The sequence below is a fragment of the Podarcis filfolensis genome (assembly GCF_964270895.1).
Source record: "Podarcis filfolensis genome assembly, chromosome: 3".
Taxonomy (NCBI): domain Eukaryota; kingdom Metazoa; phylum Chordata; class Lepidosauria; order Squamata; family Lacertidae; genus Podarcis; species Podarcis filfolensis.
This window is the reverse complement of record NC_139606.1, coordinates 58,801,763-58,825,208: the sequence shown is the minus strand read 5'-3', so window position 1 is coordinate 58,825,208 and position 23,446 is coordinate 58,801,763. Positions and strand designations below refer to the sequence as shown.

General features: G+C 42.8%; 1 protein-coding gene and 1 long non-coding RNA gene across 15 annotated transcripts in view; one reads left to right on the top strand and one right to left on the bottom strand.

Moving 5' to 3' along the window:
• Nucleotides 1-1,551: 1,551 nt before the first annotated feature.
• Nucleotides 1,552-23,446, top strand: part of LOC310760031 — an 82,823-nt gene continuing 60,928 nt past the window's right edge. For both annotated transcript variants that reach the window (XR_014546705.1, XR_014546706.1), the window contains exon 1: nucleotides 1,552-2,181. This is a non-coding gene — a long non-coding RNA (uncharacterized lncRNA). The remainder of the gene's footprint in view (nucleotides 2,182-23,446) is intronic.
• The window catches only part of LAMA2 (laminin subunit alpha 2), a 359,840-nt gene continuing 346,090 nt past the window's right edge, over nucleotides 9,697-23,446 (bottom strand). For all 13 annotated transcript variants that reach the window (XM_083607541.1, XM_083607530.1, XM_083607532.1 and 10 more), the window contains 7 exons: nucleotides 20,551-20,663; nucleotides 19,252-19,441; nucleotides 17,785-17,940; nucleotides 16,319-16,472; nucleotides 15,259-15,389; nucleotides 13,667-13,889; nucleotides 9,697-10,094 (listed from right to left, as the gene is read on the bottom strand). In XM_083607541.1, the coding sequence (XP_083463667.1) occupies nucleotides 9,937-10,094; nucleotides 13,667-13,889; nucleotides 15,259-15,389; nucleotides 16,319-16,472; nucleotides 17,785-17,940; nucleotides 19,252-19,441; nucleotides 20,551-20,663 (1,125 nt within the window). In that variant the 3' untranslated portion in view covers nucleotides 9,697-9,936. The remainder of the gene's footprint in view (nucleotides 10,095-13,666; nucleotides 13,890-15,258; nucleotides 15,390-16,318; nucleotides 16,473-17,784; nucleotides 17,941-19,251; nucleotides 19,442-20,550; nucleotides 20,664-23,446) is intronic.

The following is a 23,446-nucleotide window of genomic DNA, read 5'->3' as shown; positions in this document are numbered from 1 at the left end:
GCCGTGCTGGTTTGACTGATGGGACTTAGCATCCAGCAACATTTAGAGGGTCACCTACCCCTGCCATAAAGGCCTATTCACTAATGCATGGTGGATATAAATGTGGTCACCAATAAAACTAGCAGATGCTCCGTTTTGTTGCTGTTTTCCAGCTAAGGTCACAGAGCAATAGGCAGAAGTGTACTGAAATGAGCAGGGGCAGGCAATGTGTTGCCCTTCAGATGTTGTTAGTCTACAGCCTTTATCATCAAAGCAGCTCACAGGAATCACAATGGCATTAACAAACAACAACAAAAATTGCAATCACTGTAATACCAAACATAGTAGCATATAAATAAACTTGTCACCTACCCAGCAAAACAATGAATACAATTCAATAAAGTAATAGTAATTCATAGTATTGCCAGGATACTTCCTAAGCACATGGAGCTTTACTCCAGAATAACAAAAAATGGATTGGCTAAGTCCTGTTGGTTATCAAATGCATTGTTTTGCAACAATGGTTAGAAAGCTTCCTCCTAGTCCACTGAGAGTGATCAGTGTATGGGATCATGTCACAAATAGCTCTTTGGGGATGTAGTTTGTGGACAAAAGGGCAATATTACGTGTGTGTACTTGAAGTCAGCTTTATTGAGTTCAATAGAATTTTGGCCCAGGAAAGTGTGTTTAGGATTCAGACTCCATTTCCTTTCCAAACAGGATCAGTGTCAGCAGAAATGTTGAAAGCCAAATATAGCCGAAGCAAAATTGTCCAGATAAGCCTAAGTGAAACTATTGGACTTAAAACGGTGTCTCTCTGTGTGTCTACGTTGGTACTTGGAGTGAATTAATTAGTATGGAAGAAGTGCTTTGAAGATGAAAAGCATTTTGTAAAGACTAAGCATTAATTTTGTCGCTGCATTGTAATCGTTCCCAGTTGTTCCACAAATTAGTTGCCTAATAAGGCTTTAATAGTGCTCATTTATCTTTTCCGTATCAGGTGTGAGCCACAGTTGTTATAATAGCTTTACAGCTTCTTTTCTCTTTACATAAAAGAGCATTTTCTTAAGTGAGGTTTAAATCACTTTTGAGCCTTGTGTGTGCTATTTATGTCAATGTTTGCGTGTTGTTCATTTAGAAAAGGAGCATTTAGTAAACGTGAGCAAATATCCCAGCCAAGGTGGGTTTTTTACATTTACATTACAAACCACTTGAGCCAAAAGCACGTTAACAGCCACAGGCAGGAAAATGCCTTAAGTATTTAAATGACAGGTGGAAAAACAAACAAAATAATATTGTTGCCAACTGTAGTCTGAGTCTTTCAACATCTGAGTGGCAGACAGTTAGCTGGAACATTCAGATGCTCTTGGATTAAGTTAACTTTATGGATCTCAATCCAGCTAACTTCCAGCTGGGTTCCAGAACAGGAACATCCTAGGATTTGCTGGCTAGCTTGCTTGCATCAGGAGAAGATGGGGGTGGGTAGGTTGTGGGTTTGCACCATTATTTATTTTCTTAAGACTTCTTGACAGCTTTCAGTATTGTTGACTAGTTCCTATGGTGTCACTTTGGACCATCTCTATTGTTTGGGAGATGGTGGTTCTTCTTTCTCCCAAAGAGTATGCACCAGGAGGTGGTTGTAACAGAAGAATGATTGACTGCCAGGTGTGTGGAGTCAGAAAGTGACAGGTGCAGAGAATCAGTTGAGAAAGACAAGAGTGAGAGAGGGCGTGTGAGGGCGACCATAGGTAAAATGCTGGGAGTTAGAGGGAAGTCAGGTTTGTTAGGTTAGTAAAACTACTCTTGTTCTTTATTAAATGACTTCTTATTGTTTGGTATATCCCAAGAATAAGCTGTAGGGTAACCAGCCTAGCATTCTTGAGTCCAATTAGTGCATGAAAGGGTTAAATCCATAGAGAAAGCTGTCCTGTCTGTGTCACTTCCTCTCACCACAAGAGGAAATGGGTAACCAGGCCTTTGTCCATGTGAAATTCAGTATGTAAGGAGCTCTGAGCTGATTGCTCCAACCAGCACAGGGCTTTAACTAGCCTCTCTTGTTTCAGTCCTGAATGGAGTCTGAAACTAGCATTTTTTTCTGTACCAATAGTTTGTTTTGTAACTAAGCAACATTTTTAATTGTTTGGGCATCTTTTGTGACTACTGCATGGAAAAAGCACAGAAATCTGACCTTTGAAGAGTTATGTAAGTAAACAATTTTGTTACTTTCTTAATGTGTGCTATGCTGGGAAGTGGGATAGCTTGGAAATATTTTTTAAAAGGGGACACTTCGGGGCTCACTGGAAGGGCACATTTTAAAGGTTTCACAACCTATATTTCCATGCTTTTCTTTGCTGCATATTTTGTGATGTTAAATCTCCGCTGGGGTTCTTTCACAAGAGAGTACTTGCCCCAAACTTGGCTTCCAAGATTTCAACATAAAAAACAAGCTGAGTTTAAAATTTTATGAATGTGATCACGTCTGGGGAGTGATGGGTCAGCAGTTTTCTGGCTCACCTCTCATGCTGGCTTAGTATTACGATAAAAGCTGAGCCTCTGTAAATTTTGGGGAACATTACAGGAAGTGGACCAAGTAAAGTTAATATACAGTCGTACCTGGGAAGTCGAACGGAATCTGTTTTGGAAGACCATTTGACTTCCAAAACATTCGAAAACCAAAGCGCGGCTTCTGATGGGCTGCAGGAATCTCCTGCAGCCAATTGGAAACTGCGGAAGCCCCGTTGGACATTCGGCTTCCAAAAACAGTTCGTAAACCGAAACAGTCACTTCTAGGTTTGCGACATTCGGGAGCCAAAACGTTCGGGAACTAAGCTGTTTGACTTCCAAGGTACGACTGTGATTTGAGCATTCGTCTTGGTTTGTTTGCAGCAAGATTAGATGATGTTGGCTGTTAATGAGCATCCACTCTGATTTGTTTGTGGAGATGCTAGGTGCCCTTGTATCAAAGCAAACGTTACCACATGCTTTTCAGTGCATTTCCCTCTCACTTTTCATCCTAGCGAAAGGTTAAATCTTTTGTGGATGCAGGTTTGTTGTGCATTTGGCTTTACTTGCCTGAATTTGCTAGTATGCGACTGAATCCCACTCAGAAACAGCGACAGTGTGGAAATACCCTCTGAGTCTACTTCAGGTCATGTTCATCACCAGTAATTCCACTATAGTGTTGGAGGATACCTTTATTAATAATTCCACTACAGTGTAAAGAGACTACCTTTATATTTTTTATTAGTCCTTGGTTCTCTTTTATAACACATTAAAGGCTTTTAATATTCTGCCAACAGGCCTGAGACACTTGAATGCTCTTAAATGCCACGCACCCTCATTGAGAGGAAGCACTAATTCCCACAGTGAATGTTTCTCAGTGTCATTATCCTTACAGTTGAAAATAAGATGCTTAAGCGAAATTATATGAATCGTACAATTAAGCTGTTCAGAGTTAAATCTGAATTCTTGTTAAAATCTATAGCAAATCTGCTGCTTTCAATGGGACTAGGCATTACGGAGCTCGCTTATCAAATCCGGTTTAATATTTCCTTGTCAGGTGAATAGGTATTTGTTTTAAAAGCAATCATTCCAGCATGGCGAATCAATGAGCCTCTGCAAGCAATAAGCCAGGCAGCGAGCAGAGCTGTCATAAAGCATGTGCTGGTACAAGTGTTTCAGATGTTTTATGGCCTCCTACATAAGCAGGAAGTGACAGTGAGGCAGAGCGCTTTAAGACTGGCCATGGCTCAGTTAGCCTAAGTACTAACAAGGATATTTAAATGTATAATTCTGCTCTAGTTCCATTCCATTAGAGTAGAAAATGAGATTTGGTTGCTCTGCTTGACAGAGCTACTTGATCCCACTGTGCTGCCCTCAGATGAGCTTCGGCTAGGCCTCAGGCCAGCAACTGATTTTGAGTGGGCTCCACAGATGAGTACCTGGAAAGGCATGTAGCTTCTGCCTGATGGTCCTTGGATAATGGTTCTGTGTGCAAATGTATTTCATTTCTCTGCAGCTAGGTAAGTTACTGAATTGGAACTCAGTTGAATCAGAATGAAGCATATTAGTATAAATGACATTGCTCAGATGAAAATGGCAGAGAAGATATTGCTTGGGTCAGGCAATGGCAAGATCAGCACAGAAAAGAGATTTTGCATATTGATCAGAATCCGGAACTGGTCTGTGAACAAATTGCAGACAGCTGGGGATATGTCTTATGGAGATTGTACTTGAAAGACCCAATTTTATACATAAAAATGGAGACCATAGGCTGTTTTGCCGCTGCCACTATGGGTCTAGCAACTGACTTGTTATTGGCTCTTGCTGCACAATAGGACTGCCAGCAGGTTATCTGTTATTCAGGTTATCTCTTAGCTATACTAGATAAACCTAGAGCTCTTGAGAGAAAGTACCAGTGATGTTCAATTCACCTTCTCCGTATTGGAATCTTGGCTCATAGGAAAAACAATTTTTAAGCAAAGTGTTGACGTTGCTATCAAGGGAATTGATCTGTTATTCAGATGGGTGTATAACTTGGTGGTAGAGTAGATACAGAATATGTGGAAGACTTAATGTTCAGCCCCTGGCACCTTCACTGAGAAAAGTAGTTCAGGGAGCAGGTTTGATGCCAATAAGAGGAGTGGACTTCTAGATGGAGCAAAAAGCTGAGTACAGAGAGCAGTGCTTAGCACTTTGTGTGTGTGTGTGTGTGTGTGTGTGTGTGTGGCATTATGCAGATGCTTGTGGTGGAGGAGATCCCTTTTTTGCCTGAAGGTCACACTCCCTTGTGGGCATCCTTCTGAGAGCTGCTTGCCAGTGGCAGGCAGGACCAAAGGTAACAGCAGTGAATGTGACTCTTAGAGTATTAGAGTCGGTGCATTCCAGCCATGCAAAAGTCTGAGGGCTCTACACTTCCTCCCTCACAGTTCGGGGCACATGCCAGTCAGGCAAATGTACTTGAGAAGGCATGGGGTCCTGCTGGCGAGGGATGTGGCATGGGGAAGGGGGTGCCCCAGGGAGAGACCCAGGGGCCGGTTAGAAAGGTCTGAGGCATGCAATTGGACCTGGACCCCGAAGTTGCTTCCAGAGCCATCCTGTGACACAGTGGATCAGTGCATTAGCTGGAAGGTTAGTGGTTCAAGCCCACCCAGGGACGGCTGTGGGCAGAATCACCACATGGCACGGGGTTAGACTAGATGAACCCTAGGGTCTCTTCCAGTTCTGAATTGTGCTCATTAGAACAGGCTGGTGCTAAATGTTAACAGCTGTACAAAGGAACTGAAACAGCAGCAATTGCTGCTTCCGAAACTAAGCCGATAGTTTCTGCAGCTCAATTTCCAGTAGTATTTAAGTAAATAGTCCTTAAAGTTGCAATTCCCTTTGCTCATTATCTCAACTAGCTCAGAAGTGCTACAATACACAAAGTTTCAGAGGTAATGGGAAGTTCTGTGGGTTTTGTGTTGTTGTTCCAAGGAAAAAATACTAAGCTAAGTAAGTGTAACAGGGAGAGTGCTTCCATGAAATGACAAGCTGCCTTGCAGGTCATTGTGGGGGAAAGTTAACACGGCCAATGTGCAAGATGGTCTGGAGTACTTTCTGTTTGTTCATATGTCATTAAAACAAGGAGTGACAGATTTTATACATTTGAGGAATCTGAGGAAAGCTGAACTGGATGTGATGGCAGCCTTGGGTTAAAATTAGGTCTGTTGCTGAGTAGCAGCAAGGAAAGTTACTGCAATTTAAAACATTGCATGGGGGGCGGGGATGCACCTTTCAATAGCCTTCCCTCTTTTGCTCTTTCCTTCCCTCTTTCGCTCCACTAACCGTGCCCAAGCTGGACTGGCCCCCCCCCCTCTAATAGTGTGTGCCCCACCTCTGAAACCCTCCAGCTGCCAGCAATTGCCAGAACTCTCCCACAAAACTCTGTCTATCGCTCTTTTACCTTACATGGTGATGTTGCTTTGAACTAGGTTAGGGGATTCCCCTCTGCCTATGGCATCATGTCTTTAATGTAAATGGAAGTACGTACTTAACTGGCCAGCTAAGGCCATAATCTTAACCCATTTAGATGGGTGTATCATCATCATTATTGGAACTGATTGGTTTGGTTTCCTCTTAGAGAGTCTACCTTCATCTATACAGAGCCACAGTTTCGGAAAACACCCTGACTAACCGCCCCCCCCGAAACCCTCTATACCAGGGCGGCCCGACTTTTCATACCAAGTGTGCCACAAGACAACTTTGACAAGGAAGCTATGGTCCTCACACTGCCTTGTTGCATGCACGCTGGGGGTGTGGGTAGACCAAGGCCAAAATTTGATGTTAAGTGAGGTGCTGGGCTTTGGGAAGGCTGCAAGGCTCCGGCAGGGTCCTAGAGCCCTCCTACTTCCTTTCCAAAGCTGAGAAAGTGCTAAGTAGGCCTTGGGAAGGAGGAAGGAGGACCTTAGGACCCTGTCAGAACCCTCATGCCTCCTTCCCAAAGCCCAGCAGCTTGCTTGCACAGCTGTGGGAAGGCAGCACAAGGGCTGCAAGGGAGGGGTGTCAAATGTTGCTGAGGGCTACCAAAAAAGACCTCGGGGGCTGTGCCCCATAACTATCCAACTATCTATCTATCTATCTATCTATCTATCTATCTATCTATCATCTATCATAGCAGTTTCATGAAATTTAAAATCCAGTGTAAATTTTTGACCAGCTGGTTAATTAGTCTGATGTGAGAATGGCCTAACAGCAAGTCATAGAAACACCATTTATGACTCTGTGCAGGCTTGAGTTTGATTGGGAACCATCCTAGGCTGCAGCATGAAAACAGCACCTCTCTGCTGTGTTGGTCGATATCAGCAAACTCAATTAACAATTGCTGGAATGCAAAAGCCATTGTTGGGGTGTGTGGCGACACAAAGATCAAATTGAGACTGAGAATTTCATCTAAATTTAACTCAAAAACAAGATTTGAAAAGCCCAGGGCATGCTCGCCTCGGCTGCGCTTATTAGCAATGACAGCCAGAAGCAAAGAAACTCGCTATATTAAATTAAGAAGAAAAGGAAGACAGCATGTTATTCAGTATAATTAATTTGCAACACTGAGAAAGTGAGACCGCTTGAGACCCAGTATTTGCTTTCATTATTAGAGAGATGCTCTTAATTAAGACAAGACAAACTGAAATGATCAATTTAATTTGTGTTCAAACTAACTTTGATGAGAAAGAAAGAGATGGTGGTGGTGGGGATTCTAATACCAAAAAAAAAAAAAAAAACATGCTGTGAAGTTCACACAAGAAAAGAATTCTATAGAAATAATGTTAAAAAAATGGCACTGCACAATTTCTTTGTACTTCTGAAGCCAGTCTCAGAAGGATGACCCAATCTAACTGTGTGTGCATGGATTCCATTTGGGAGCAGATGAATCTGCTCTAGAGTGAGTCAGACTATTGATCCATCTAGCTCAATATTGGCTGTGGTATTGACTGACTTTCTGGGGCTTCCGACAAGAAGATGCTGGCTGTTAAACCTGGCCTGGTGCCTTCTGTATGTATGTCCACAGATCCTTCTATCACTGAGCTACTATGGTCCTCTGAACAGAATGCATGCTTGCCCAGATTTGATCACTGGCATTTCCAGATTGGGCTGGGGAAAGGGCTTCAGTGTTTTTTAAAAGGTTAAGATTCTGTGAACCAGCTGCTCGGTGGAGGAGGAAAAAGCTGAATCCAGCCCCTGGTGGATTTTAAACTTCTGCATGTTCTACTCTTGGATCAGATGTGGAAACCATGCAGGGAGAAGTTGTTGGCATACATAGTTCCTTATTGGGATGGGCTACACACAAGTGAATGATTTGGACTTTGCTGTCCTAGACTGAGTCTATGGTCCTTATTTGTACAGACTCTTGCATATTTTACTGGCAGGGGAATGTATATCATACTTGTATGAGGATGTACATTTTTATATTTCTGTTTGTGGGATTATAGGGACAACTTGGAAACTTAGCTGAGCCCCAGGCTATTTGCTGTCAGCGTAGTGAAACCTTAATTGCAGATGAGCAGTTTGGCACATTTCTTGTTTGGAGAGGCTTCATGTGGCCCACTGGGCAGAGCCAGTGACTGGCAAGGAAAATCTGTATCTGCAGGTAGCCAGCCTGGAAGATTTTTAGTTTAAGGTGAAACTCAACATAAGGAAAAGCATTATAAGCCTGGAAGGCAGGCAATGTGTTGCTACCCAAGAGTAGGATTCTTCTGGAAGCCTGGTGGGTTGAGGGGCTGTTTAGTACAAAGAAAGTGGGTGGCATTTTAATCTACTTTATTTTGCTGTTCTGCTCCAAAGGGAATATACTAGTTTTCTGTAACTTTGCATTGCATCTTTTCCCACTGTCCATTTAAAATATGCACGTATGGAATACAGTGTTTGATGTGTTTAATGACTTATGGAAATGTCACTCATTATTGGTTCACTTGCTGATTTTTCTAATGCTATAAAGTAATCTGGCAAAGGAAAATGAGTATGCCATGTGTGGAATGTGGAATGTGTTAATGTCTTACAGCACCATGAGTACCAAAGAGCAGCTATATATTTTTTAAAAAGCACAGAACATTATAAAGCTGTTCAAATGATATATTAGGATTTCAATCCAACATGTTCTTTGTAGCAACATTGCACAAATTCCTTAGGCAGTGAACAGTGTCATCCCCATAACTCCCTCCCTACCGGACACACAAAAGAAAACCTTGAGTCCTGCATATCATGGAAAGAGTGCATTACACAGAGTATAGAAAACACTAGCAAAGTGCATGGAAAACATTCAGAAGCAGGGAAACAATACTGTTTTCTTAAAATGTCCTGATAGCTTTACTGTTGAGTTTTTTCATTAATCTGACATAGTGATAGTGGGCTTAGTTTTGACAACCCTAGATCCAGACAAACAAGCCTAACACAATGGGCTTCTCCATATGTAATTGTAGAAGATGCCCAAACCCTCTTCACAATACACTTTCTCCAGTTCCTGTGAACTTTATTAAACTTCTTAGTTGCTTTATCTTGCCCAGGGCAACACAAAGTGACTTACAACCAAATACAGAAAGGGAGCACACTTTCCCCTGCAGAGACATGCGTGAGCGCCAGATGCTGGCGTGGCGTGTGCATCTCACTGTAGGGGCATACTGACCATGAGACTTATTACACAGTACCAAAAGTAATGACAGCACAAGGAATATTAAAGTGGTTTCTCTATTCCAATTAAATCTTTATCAGGCCTGTGAATCTTACTGCCCTTCGATGAAGTCTTTGTTTCTCCCACCAGAACCTGATGTGGATGACAAATGCCTTGAAGGAAGCCAGTGATCCCGTTATTTGCTCATCTGTTTTACCACTTTACCATAACAGCCCAAACCATCCTAAGCTAAAACATGAAATTGTTCTGCTGGGCCTGTTCCAGCCACAGAGTGGAAAGGAAAAGTGGAAGTGAGGCCAAAGGTCCCAGAGATAGTCGTCCCCAGAGAAAACACCCCCAGGGGAAATTACATTACCCATTACCACTGGCAACCAACCCTAGAAGGTGGGGTACATAAAACTGGCTATCTTTATCTCAACATGCCCATACAAATTGAAACATATCTCCATTTTGTACTTGAAGACTGTGGGTCTGTGTTAATACAATTCCATTCCTCAAAACGATACTAAAAAGATTTCACTTCAAACTCAGGGAAAAGACTGACACATCACACATGAATAGCTTGCAACTTTATTCATTCCAAGGGGAAAATGTTCTTCATCTAACGTTTTGTTTTAGAAGCACACCCTGAAATAGCACCATTTTGACTATGTAACAGGCTGAAGTCAAAATATTTGCAAAGGGGCCTTTTTATTATGAAGGTAATGTGTGTATATATAGGATTCTTTAAAAATCTGAGGCACTTTTTTTGGTTTTAAGTGGTCAGGCTCATATCAGAGTCGGATGATGTCCTGTTAATTTGTAGGGCAAGATAGAGGCTGAACTCCCTTTATCTCCAAGGCTTTGCTGAAGTTAATCTCAAGAGGCTTAGCAGTTCCTTTGGTGAGCTTCATGGATCTAATGCATCCTTTGAAACGGATGTTAGTGGTCAGGCCAAACTGGTTCAGTCCATCTGTGAGGGAAGAAAGAAAAAAACGAAGGTAATTATTCAGACATCTCTCTCTCTCCTAAAAATAAACATTTCCTTCATCTTTCATTTTCTGTGCAGCATTTATGAGTAGAAAGCAATGTGAGCTGCAGGTAGAATCCAACTGAGCCCTTATGCTCATGGAAGGATTTCTGATCCAGCAGATACTTCTGCTAAGGGACCAGGACGGGAGATGGCTTAGGCTACATGCCAGATATTCAACTGATAATGCATACCTTACAAAAGACAAACTTTGTCAAGTCACACTACAGTTGTTCTTGTGGTACTGAAGGTGTCCTCACTTTTTTTTAAAAAAATAAAAACTAACAGATAAACAGGGAACGGCACATCTATTGTCTCCACTTTAAATTCATGGTCTTTTTCAGTTTACATTTAGTGGGACTGGGAGACACTTTTGTCATAGACATCTTGTGGTTGGGGGAAAGAGATGGGGTGGTGGTGTTCTTTCGTTCTATTGCCTAGTGTTAGTGTAGGAATTTGTGTCAGCATCACATGGGTAGGTCCTTTGTTTATGTATCTATATTGATAATGCGAGAGATTAGATGGTTCTGAGGTTGATTGATTTGAATGGAGGGGTAGGTTGTTGGGTCAGGCTAGCCATATTGATTTGTATGTTGTGCTGTGTATGTGATAAAGGGGAACCATACTAGGGTGAAGGCGCCCTCCTTTGGTTGTCCCTGTGCCTAGTTTAAGTTTGTTGATAAACTTCTCTAGTAAGGTGGTTTCCCATACATTTTGGTACCAGTGGTCTATGTTCACTCCTGATAGGTCCCTTCCAAAGTCTAGGTTTGTACTTCGGATTTCTAGCTGCTGTGAGTAAGTGACTTATAAGTTCCTTGTCATGTGTGTGTGATTGTCCTGGAAGATATTTAATAAGGCTAGTTCTAGAGTAGTGTTTATTACCTGTTTTGTTATTTTGGAAATTTCCTGCAGCACTGATATTCAAAAGGATTGAACTTTGGGGCATTCCTACCACATGTGCAGGTATGTGCTGACTTGCCAGCATTTAGATGAGATCCCTGGGTACAGTGGTACCTCTGGATGCGAACGGGATCCGTTCCGGAGCCCCATTCGCATCCTGAGCAGAACGCAACCTGTGTCTGCGCGTGTGCGGGTCGCGATTCGCCGCTTCTGCGCGTGACGTCATTTTGAGCGTCTGCACATGTGCGAGCGGTGAAACCTGGAAGTAACCCGTTCCGTTATTCCAGGTCACCGTGGAACGCAACCTGAAAACGCTCAACCTGAAGCTACTTTAACCCGAGGTATGACTGTATATAAGCACTAGCTTCTGTGGTGTTGGGTATAAATCTCCCAGGACTGGTATGTGGGCCAGAGCGCAATGGCTGCTTCACCCAGCGGGCTATTGCAGGTGAAACCGCCACTGCTCCTGAATCCCTTTGCCACCAGCACGTCGTGTGCCAAAGGAGAAACAAGCTGCAGCTGGGCACTGGTGGCAGAGGGACTCAGGAGTGGTTGTGGTTTCACTTGCAATAGCCCACTGAGTGAAGCAGCCATTGCGCTCTGGCCATCATACAATGGAGGGAGGAACAAGCATCACGTTCAAACTTCTCCACTGAGGGGTGCACATCTTTCTGCCCCTCAATGGAGAAGTCTAGCAGAGATCGTACTGTACCTCCACCTTATGCAAGGTGGGGGCTCTGTTACGCTTCTCCATTGAGTAGCAGGCAGCTGTGTTGAGGGAGGCAGCCCCCCCCCATGTGAGCCAAAGGACAGGGCAGGTGGATTGCTGCCCTCCCCTGCCCATGTGAATGAAGCTTAACAGGCTCCATGTGCTTGGCTGCCTTTGCCTGAGATGGTGGGCTGCGTATTTCCTCTGGGGTGGTCAGATGCAGGGTGTCTGCTCAGGCAGGCTGGACTTTGAGGGAGCCACTCTCCATAGCTTGTTCCCTCCAGGGGTGAAGAGACGCTTTTGCACCTGGCGGGAGGCCAAAGCTGCATTGACCCCAGCCCCACGAGGCACTGGGGTGAAACCAGTTCAGCTCCTCCAGCAGGAATGGCAGTGATTTCAGCCTAGCATCTTGTGGGACCAGGGCCAATGTAGCTTTGTCCTCCCTCCGTTTCAACATCATCGCAATGCCAGATCATCATGATTGGCTGGTGATACACTGTGATGTTTAAAAGCTGACATTGCCCAACCCATGTGTCTGCCCCCACAGCTTTTCAAGTCCCATTCTCTGGAATATCACCCAAGCCTGAGCCTAGATATTCCAACATGGCCATTGATGACAAAAAATAGAAAATAATAGAGTATAAAGAAGGGTAATTGGAGCTTTATGATTGATTGATTGATTGATTGATTTCATTTATAACCCAAGATACAGGTGGGGAACTTGTAGCCCTCCAGATATTGGTCCTGATTTACGACTGTTGCCACTGCTGGCTTGGGCTGCTAGGGTATCTTAGTCCAACAACATCAGGTTGGTCACAGGTTTCCTATCCCAACTGGTCTTGTTACACATACAGGAAACTGTGTACCTGCCAAACATTTGGTGGTTTAGGATAGTTTCGATTCACTACAAACTGGCTGGACTACCCATTTCACCATCAGGTGGTGTTTTTCAAGATAGTTCCACTGATTTTATGTTATTTATTTTTCTTAATATGCATAGACTGCTTGATTGTTTAAAACAACAACACCCTCAACGGGTTTACAAAAACGTAAAACAATAAAATCAACAGACATTTGCAACCTTACTTTAAAATATACAAAAAGTTAAACCACTAAAACAGATTAAAATGACCTCAAATTCCTAAGCATCTGGGTAAGCTTGCCTAAACAGGAATGTTTTTAGCAGGCACCAAAAAAAAGATCAAGTGCCACAGAAGCCCTCCATAGAGTGCATTGCAGCAGTGGATGAACCGCTGTGGGAAGGCTTTCCTGACCCTCAAATGGCTGTAGCTGTTGAGCCGGTCACAATGCATAAAAGGCACTTGCAGTAGCTGAGTCTCCAGTGACACAGCTGGACCCAGAAGCACCTCCAAACTACCTGCTCAGTTGGGGGGGGGGGAATGCTACTCCATCTGGAGTAGGCAACTGAGCTACTCAAGATTCAAGCTCAGCTTCCTTTTCACCATCCATTTCACCTCTGCATCCCAGCAATGGCCCAGGGACTGCACAATCTCTCCACGCTCAGATGTCCTGGAGAAATAGAGCTGAGTGTCATCAACATACTGATATCATCTCACCCTGAAACTCCTAATGACTGCTTCCAGCAGCTTCCTGTAGATATCACATAGCGCTGGAAATAGTGTAGGGGGCTGAAAGGCACTCTCCCAAGGCTATGTCCTGGACTCTGCCTTGAAGGTAGGAACCACTGTGATAGTGTCCCATTTCCCATTCCACAGAGGCAGTTCAGGAGGGTACCATGGTGAATGCAGTATCAAAAGCTGATGAGAGATCAGAAGCCAGGTCACTCCCTGTCCTGCTCTTTGCAGAGGTCATCCATCAGGGATGAAACACATTGAAAAAACAAACCCTATTTGACGATCACTGGATGTTGAGCTTGTGTACTCACCAGGATATCCTCCAACGAAGACAGGATCATTAGTCTCTGCTGAACTGGAAGCTGCATTCGGACTGATCCCTTCTACGTTGTGGCCATCTACTGTCAGAATTAAACGGTGCTTCATCTTGTGTGCTATAATCCTGTGCCACTTTCCATTACACAAGCTACCTGGAACAGCAGGTTCATAGATGGCAGAGAATCGACCTGCGCCATTATCGACATGGAACATCACCTGGCAAGCAAATTACAGAAACAATTAGGAAAGCCAATTAGCTCTAGAAACAAAGCAAAACAAAATGTAATCTGCTAATTGCAAGGCTGGCTGCTATGCTGTCAGAAGGGATCTGCCTTAAAGCTATGAGTTGATATACAAGGTATAAAAGCAGAGACTGTTATATGTCATGTTTATGATGCAGATCCTAACCCATTAAAGGCAGTAGTGGCTTGGTTATCCTCTCCAGCTAAAACAGTGTTTAAATACTTAATCAACATAAATGGATGAATTTGTGCTGTACTCAAAGATCCACTTGAAATTAATTTGCAGCTTTAGAACCCATCTTGGCAGGAAAGCTCAAAATTATGGGCATAATGTTTGTCAATTTACTGCTGCCAAACTAAAATGGGTAATAGACACAAAATACTGTTTCAGCAGCAGATTTGATGATCCAAGCGTTTGTGAGAACTTGACCAACTTGCAAAGGGTTTCTCTGTTAACTGTGCTGCAATGTGGCACACAATAGTTTCTATGCAGAATTTCCTTTAGAAGAACCGTGTTAAGATTTGGAAAGGCAAACAGAAATTTCATCATGAGGGATCTGGTTATCCTATTCCTACACAGCTGGTAAGGTGCTAAAGTGATATTCTAAACGTGAAAGTGGGACAGAGGAGCAAGGCTCTTACAAGTCAGAGAGACACCCATATGTAAACACCCTATTGGGCTTCTTCAGTTGACCTGCAAAGACCTCAAAATGCCAAATGAAACCCTTTTTATACTTAACAAGAAGTACAGAGTGCCTTGGTGATACCTGGTTTTCAGCTAAACATCGTGATTTTTTGCATAGCCAGGTCAAAAATGATGAAACTTGTCATGATATGGACTTCAAACCGGTTTTGGATGGTATATTGATGATATTGCCTAGCCCTAGTACTGGTATAAAGACAAAAATCTTGTTGAACTCCAGGTGCTTTAGACTACAACTCCTCTCATATTCTTGACCAGGAGCAGCAAAGAAGGAGGTGTGGTGCTGTGCACCTGGCCTTCCAGCAGCACAGGGGCTGCTGTTTACTGGGCGGAGCAGGATGAGGTGGTGGGGAGATTGGCTCGACTGATGAGCCACATATCACCAATCTGGTGCTCCCACCTTCCCACTGCCTCACCCGTCCCAGTAAGCAGCAGCACTCCTCTGCAGTGAAGCCAGGTACGCAGCACCAGCTCACCACCTCAGTCACTCCTGCCCATGTCTATTTGCCATGCTGGCTAGGGCTGATGGGAGTTGGAGTCCAGAAAATCTAGAAGTCAGCAGGTTAGGTAAAGCTGGTTTACATGAAGTGGTTGATAAACAGAAGATTGTCTGAAACAATTCTCATAGCTCCATACTCACATTTTCATCTACCAACTCAATGCCAAGCCCATCCATTTTTTGGCTGCTGATCCCCAAGAGGACGCCATTTGTCCGAGTTGTGCGGAACTCAAACTCCACTCGCAAATCCAATCCTACTTTATATGCTCCAACTGAGGAGTGAGGAAGAAAGGCTGTGTCAAGTTCAGAGGCTTGGAAAGAACACCAGTAATATTTTTTTTCACATCACACAAAGACTTGTAATAATGTGGTTGCCACAGTAACAGAAAATACATGGGGCACAGGTACACTGAACTCCTAAGCCCTTTCCTTCAACAAATGGTTCATTTGCCAGCAATGGAAGACTGGCTTTCAGCCTGGGCTTGAGGGCCTCAGTGGGCTCTACTATCCGAGCGAGGTAGAAGATAAAGGATGAGGACATGAAATGTTGGTATCCATCTGTCTCGAGACACAATCTGTTGGTATCAGTCTGCCTTGAATGCCTCGGGGGGGGGTGAAGTTAACACCTGAATAAGCCTGTCACCATAGGAACATTTCTGTTCATATAAGAGTTCATTGTGATTTTGGGAGTGCAGAAGCTGAAGGGGAGGACAGGAGGAAGCCTTGTTCCATGAATGTGAATTCTGCTGCACTCAAGGGAGGAAAGTTAGAATCCAAGTCATGTTCTTTGATAAAATAAAATAAGATTATTTAAACAGATATATCAATGTTTTAGAATTGTTGTGGGGTTTATAGTTATAACTGCACAAGCTCTTTTAAATGACACTCTTGTTATTCTTTCATTCATTAAAAGAACTTTTGTAAATTTAATCATAGCCACAATCCTTTGCAAGACCTGATATTACTGCTGTTGAACAAAGTACATTTCAACAAGCCTTGCACAGGTAGCAATCCCTGTGGGCCATCATAAAAATCTATATTTCTTTCATTTTGCTTCTTCACTTCTCAGCCTTTATGCTCCAATATATTCATACCTCCCTAGGCAACTGTCTTCTTGGGAGGGCCCAACCATGATTTCTGAAGAACAATTGTAACAATCCCCTGGTGCTCTATTTTGGAATAAAACCTCACATAACGTTACCTGTTTTGGCAAACCCTGTTCCTGAAAAGTATGTTCCTTTCTGTGGATTGGCAAAGCACTTTCCAACATTGTAGCTGGAGGTAGGATTATCCAGGTCGACAGGAGACTCTGTCATTTGGAAATTTCGCATGCATCCATCAATGCTATAGACAACCTGAGTAAGGGTGAAAAAGGTGTTAGTATATGCACAGCTATCTAAAATCCTTTCATCCCACAACTGAAAAAGTCAGAGATATGGCATTGGCGAGTAGCTAGCATTTTTAATTCATTGTTCTTGGCTTGCTGAAATGAACAAGACTGATTACATGATTCCTATACAAAAAATCCAGGCATTAACGTTGCTTAGAGGATATTCTAAGGTTTAGATTACACAAAATGTGGGCCACAGTTTTCTAAGCTTAAGCAAAGGTGACAAAATGTGTGGTATAAATAGCTTGCCAAATTACATTAGGAATATAAAATGTAATATTTTTCCTGGGTAGAACATATTTTCCACATCACAAAAGTATGCTTTGAGATTACTGTTGCTAGCATTTGTACATCTCTTGGACAAGAATGCAGCCATGTAACCTCTACTGTTCAATGATAAATCTATCTGTCAACTGATTTATTCTTTTTCCTATGCAAATAGATTCTTTTGTCTTCAACAATCAGGTAAACAGATTGTATTATATATAAATACAGTACAGTTGCTGATTATTATTTTTTAATAAAAAAGATACATGTGGAATATTGGTGTGAAGGCTAGGTTGTAATTTAAGGAGTTCACTCACTGGCCCAGCATACAACCCACTGTGAAATGTGTCTTGATAGTGGGAGGAGAGGCCAGCACAGCCACATTACTACCGAGGTCTCTGTGACACAAAGGCCTTGAACTGGCAGTGTAGAGATTCTTTTCTCAGAAACTCTTGTTCATGTTTCCTGGGTAGATGCCAGCAGCGATTGGTGGGGCTGGAACACTCACGTGACCTTCTGTTGCTGCTGCTTCCTTGGAGGTAGAAGTGGGGATGGGGTCAGCCCAGTGTAAATGCAATGGCAGAATCAATCTGGTGTTTCCACCTGTGCCACTGCCCCACCATGACATCAGCTACAGGACTCAGCTCAGGCATTACTGGAACACCTTGGGACCTGCTTCCTCATGGATGGATGCATACCACTCTGGTAACACCTTGGACCAGAGAAACAGCTTGGACCACCTGAATGATGTTCCCCATGCCAGCATTGCTAGCCCCTGCAGATTGGCATTGCTGGGAAAGGAATATGTTACTCAGCCTCAAAGGGGAGGTTAAGGATGCAGTTTTTGAACTGAGTACCTCAAGTCTTTTAAAGGACACCAGAAGCAAAATGCTCATCCTTGTCTTTTGTTCAGCATGGCTACACCATGTGCCTGACAGTGGTGTCACGGAACACATAACTAACATCGTGTTAGGATTTTTAAAAAAACACAAAAAGTCATATTTACTTACGGGACCAATTCTTTTAGTTGTATAATTAATTGGCAATCCTCCAACATACAGCATCCCCACTACATCCAAAATGTCAGCTTTCTTTGGGCTTCTGGTCCTGTTTGTAGCACCATCAACTAAAAGGACACCTTCTTGCTTGGTTCGGAATATTTTTATCTGGAAAAAAGATAGAAGCTTAGTACATCACTGTTGCCGCCACTGCCACCACCACTATATCTAGGTTGCAATCCTATTCATACTGCTTGAGAGCAAGACCCATTGAACACAGTGGAATTTACTTTTGAGTTAACATGCATATGATTTGGTTCGTGATGCAACATCACTCATTTTTAACGAATGCTAAGTTACCTTCCTTTCACTTAATAGGATTGCGTGCTATCAGTAGCAGATGGTGTGGTGGCGATGTGCCACTTGACTGCTGGTTGGTCTCTTTGCCGCAGCTTACAAGAAGAAAGTGGCGGAGGCAGCAGGGAGGTTGACATGGTGTGTTTGGATCAAGGAATCTTGCCATTGCCACCTTGCCAGTCTCGCTCTACACAACTTATGGGAGGTCGGACGAGTGGCAAGCCTCACCACAATGTCCGCTACTGTGTGCAGTGCAATCCTATGCATGCTTACTCAGAAATAAGTTCCACAATATTCCCTGGGATTTGCTTTGAGGTGACTATAGTTCTGCACCCTTAGACTGAAATCCTACACAGAAGTAAGGTCTGTTGGTGTCTGCTTTTGACAAACACGCTTAGGATTGCACTGTTATATTCTGAGGACTGAGGTGCTTAGGAAAAGGGCATGTAAGACATTGCATAAGCAATCATAATAACCACAGAGTTTTTATGACAACATTCTCCTGACTTGTGGTATTCAGAGGTACCCTCCCTCTGGCAGTGGCTAATAGCTATTGATAGTCTTATGTTCCATGAAATACTAGTGATGGTGTGGAATAGTACTGTTTGCTCTTTTAGAAAACACATTAATCCAAGCGAGCAAGCAGGCAGGCAGGGGCGAAACTGGCTGAGCATTCTGCTTTCAACAGGAGCCAATCAGAAGCTAACAACTAGGACTTCTGGTGAATAGCAACATTTGCAATACACATGACATTTGTGTTTGAATAAACCCTATGAGAATATTCATGTGTCTCTTGTTTTGCTGCCTTGCTTGATTTGGATCCAGACTTTGCTCCCACTGGTGACAGCTTCCTGCCAATCCCACCTTCCCCTATAGTCTCAGGCAACATCCAGGAATCTGCTCCAGAGAGAGGGTTGGACTGGGGGGAGGGAATACTATCCACTTCTGCCAATGGGATCCATCCCTTCAATGGGTCAAAAATGTCAGAAGAAGTCATTCCATTTATGGACAGCTAAGATTCTATCCAATCTATTCCTTCTACAATGCTTCCTCATTTGGGATTCCCCTCCCCGTTCTACACATAACCTAATTCTATAGGTGCTGACCATCACTGCTTCATACCTTGTGCCACTGGCCATCATTGATTTTCTCAGGAATCATTGTGCTGGTGTTCCCATGGCCCAGGTCATAACTGAAGTATGGAAAGCCATTCTTTATTTGAACGGTGGCAAAATCAGCATGATTGATCCGAGCCATATAGAAGAGCAACCCATTTTCAGCCTCAGTTCGGATTTCAAATTCAATGGTAAGTCTATACATTTGGAAAAAAGACCACAAAGTCGGGAAGCATTAATCTGCTTTATCTTTCACTCTTCGTCATAAAACTAACATTGCTAAAGGCAACATTATTTATAAGACAAATAAAACTAAGATACCCATTTCCTATTTCTGAACTTGCCAAGGTGTATGGATACAGTATTCATGCACTTACTGCATAGACTTGATTTAGAGCTAGAACAATATCATCTTTATGTGGTGCAGAAAAATAAGGGATAAAAACTTGTCCCTCTGCCCACAAAAGGCCAATAGATCATTTTAAGAGCAAACAGGTTTTCAGTTTACTGAACTGGATAGGTGTGAGTTCTAAGTAGAATGGGGTTAGCCATTCCATCATCCAAAAGCAAGTCTGGGTCCAGACCCTTAAATGAAAAACATAAAATAGATGAATTCAAACAATAATTAGCATCCAAAGAAAAACTCATGGAAGGCTGTGAGGCTGCCTTCTATATACATAATTGAAACTGAAACTGATGTTCTAAATATCAGTTTATATGTAAATGTGTAAATTCATACTTCAAAATATTTACTGTAAAAAAGATTCTTAATAGTGTAATCCTATGTATATCTCCCCAGAAACAATTCCCGTTGATTTTAATAATTCTTAGTCCCATAGGATTAAGTGTCTATAGGATTGCAGCTTTAAGTGCCCATAGATTGCAGTTTAAATAATTCTAGGAAATTAGTGACTTCCAGCAACACAGAAATGTTCTTGTCTGTGACTTGCTAAATATAGACCAATTAATTCTGTCTCCTTGGCACTTTTGCTTTATTATTATTTTTGCTCTGTTGGGCTTTTTCAGGAGTGAGACACATATTAAAGAGCTACACTGATTTAGGAAAAGAGCTTCAAGTCTAACATGGAATTCTTGCTAAGTGTAGCATCTAACGTTGTTGAGCTGAGTTTTAGAAGAACAAGAACATTTCAAACGGTCATTTTGTGCAGCATGAAATGAAGAGAAACTTGTACAGCTCCTTCAATTGTGGCTGTCCTGCCTAAAAGCATGTCCAGCATTACTCATCCCACACTACTCTACCACAATGCGTTTCACCACCATATCATCTCAAAAGTATGGAACATACTTATTCTTAACTTTGGTGTCATCAAATGCAACTGCAATATGACTGTTCCTTGAGAGGCCAAATTGCTTGCCGCCTTCCAAGGTAATTGGCTCCACATCAGCAGCGCAGTGTTCCTGCAAAACAAAACACCGCCATCATCTCTTATTCATCATGCTCTATTAGTTTAGCATGGAGCCCTTCCCACACACTCTTAAGGAAAGCAGGTGAAATTTTGTATGACGGGTGGATCATGCCAGTATCTCAGTTTTGTAAACAGCAGAATTCACACAGTGGATGCATCCTAAAACAAGTTTTCTCTTTCTTCCTGTGCTTGCCCTTTTGCTTTAAAGCTGAAGTAAGTAGTGCTGCATCTATGCACCAGACCCAATTCTACATCTGCTTTTGGGGGCATACCAGCTAAAACATCATCATAGGTTAGGTGAGTGAAGCAAACTCAGCTTTTTATGTCATAAGCACATGAGACAAGCCCTGCTGGATCAGCCCAATAGTCCATCTAGTCCACCATCCTGTTTTCACTAGGGACGCGGGTGACGCTGTGGTCTAAACCACTGAGCCTCTTGGGCTTGCCGATCGGAAGGTCGGCGGTTCGAATCCCCGCAACGGAGTGAGCTCCTGTTGCTCTGTCCCAGCTCCTGCCAACCTAGCAGTTCTAAAGCATGCCTGTGCAAGTGGATAAATAGGTACTGCTCTGGCGGGAAGGTTAGTGGTGTTTCTGTGTGCTCTGGTTTCTGTCATGGTGTTCCGTTGCGGCAGAAGCGGTTTAGTCATGCTGGCCACATGGCCCGGAAAGCTGGCTGTGGACAAACGCCGACTTCCTTGGCCTGAAAGCGAGATGAGCGCCGCAACCCCATAGTCGCCTTTGACTGGACTTAACCATCCAGGGATCCTATACCTTTTTACCTTTACCTGTTTTCACTATGGCCAGCCAGATTCCCGTGGGAAACCTGAGGTGAGGAGGAGGACCTGAGTTCCCCTGCGGGTTCTGGCAACTGGTATGCAGAAGCATGCTGAAGACTTTGGAATTCCCTCTCTTAAATTTTATGTGAAAACTCTTCTTTTTACATTTGACACTCTAGCTACAGACATAAGTAAATCAGTGCCATGTACTAAAGAACCTCATGAACATGAATGCCATATTATATGTTTTCTGCTTCTAGTGGATATGCTATGAAGAGGATAAATGAATAGGCTGACACAAGCAATTCACAAGAGAAAAATGTTTCAGGGCAAAAATAGGTCCAAATATACATATTACAAAACATTTTGTTTAATAGCCCCGGGTAACCACTTTCGTCTGCTTTTATTCTAATTCAGTGGAGATTAGACTGCAATGTGTGGAGTTCTGTCCATAAAACATTTTCAAAACATCATCAATTATACATTAGGAAACAAGACATTTACGCTTTAAAGAGGAATCTCCTTTCTTTTATGCTTCAGCAACATGCAACCATTCACAATGATCTGGGTATCTGCTTTCAAATGGGGTTTTGGGGGGATAAACATTCTCTTCAAAAGAGAAAGGGCACAAAGAGAAAGAGCACAAAGATGTTAAAGGCACTTCCAGACATAGTGCTTTCAGAGAAATTGATGTTCTGAATGAAAGTGTTGGTCACTGAAAATCTGCACGTTCAGAGTGCCAGTTATGGTTTCTGCAGCTGCTCCAGATGAACCAGCAATATCTATGCAGGCTGCTATTATGTCCTGAACGACCAGGTTCACCTAGACCCCCACAAAGGGAAGATTTTTTTTCTTTTGAGGTACTTTTTGCTGCATGTCCTGCTATGAACCAGAAAGTAAGTCAGGAGGACGTCTGGAAGAGCCCTGTTGCAAATGTGTGAGGCTAGTCCTTCAGCAACTGACCATTGGCAAAGGGAAATCTCACGCTCCTGCACATTCAGGTCCACATCTATTTTAACAGAGTTGCGTATATTTTTTTCCTGTCAGTTGCAACTTGAAATTAGGTGTATAGATAACAGCGTATACGGGCCCTCCACCATTTGATTGGCATGGACCAGGAAAGACTATAAAGATGCTTAGTGAAACCCAAATTATATTAAATACTACAATGGACCAAAAATGCTCAGAGGGAGAAGATGAAAGCATTCATGTTTATTAGAAATGTTACTGGAATGGGAATGTATAGCTTTTTGAAAAGACTGAAACTTTACAACCATGTACGCCGAAGAACAGCTTCAAGAATGAACCTTTTAATTAATTCTTTTAGCTGAAATCTTATTGATGTGACATTTCCTGTGAGACAGGAAATTGATACCTTCAGTAGAGCAGTTTGAGCAAATGGGAAGACTGCTGTCTGACTGTCTCACACATTCGTCTGCAAAGCTGCACTACGGAGGATGGGTGGGTGGAAAGAGAAAAAGCCATTTAGTAGCAAAGCAAGAATATAAAACCACTGTGAAACAGCACTGCAGCATCTAGCAGTGTTAAATAAAACCAGGGTGGGGGAAATTGGGAAAAACACTGGGAGATACCGTCACAGTGCCAAAGTCAGCTGAAATGTTGGCGCTCTTCACTTCAGCAGCAAGCAAGTCCTAAGAAGCAGTAAATAACATGAGGCAGAAGCAGCAATCACTGAAGTTGTCTCGCTACACACACACTATAGTGTTTGCAGCAGAAAGAGAGCTACTGTAGGATACTAATATCCAGAACGCCCAACCTCAAGTTATTAGTTTATTATTTTTAAAATCTTCTTCCTCAGAAATGAAGACTATCCATATTCAAAATACAAATTAAGCTTTGTTTATGCCTGCATTAAACCTGCAACATAAAATACAGGACAAAGCAACAGCAAATAAACTCCAGCAGCTGAAATCCTTTCCAGGAGCAAACAAAATTGGCCAATCCTCACTGGGGCCCAGAGTGGTGGGTTTTCTGTGGC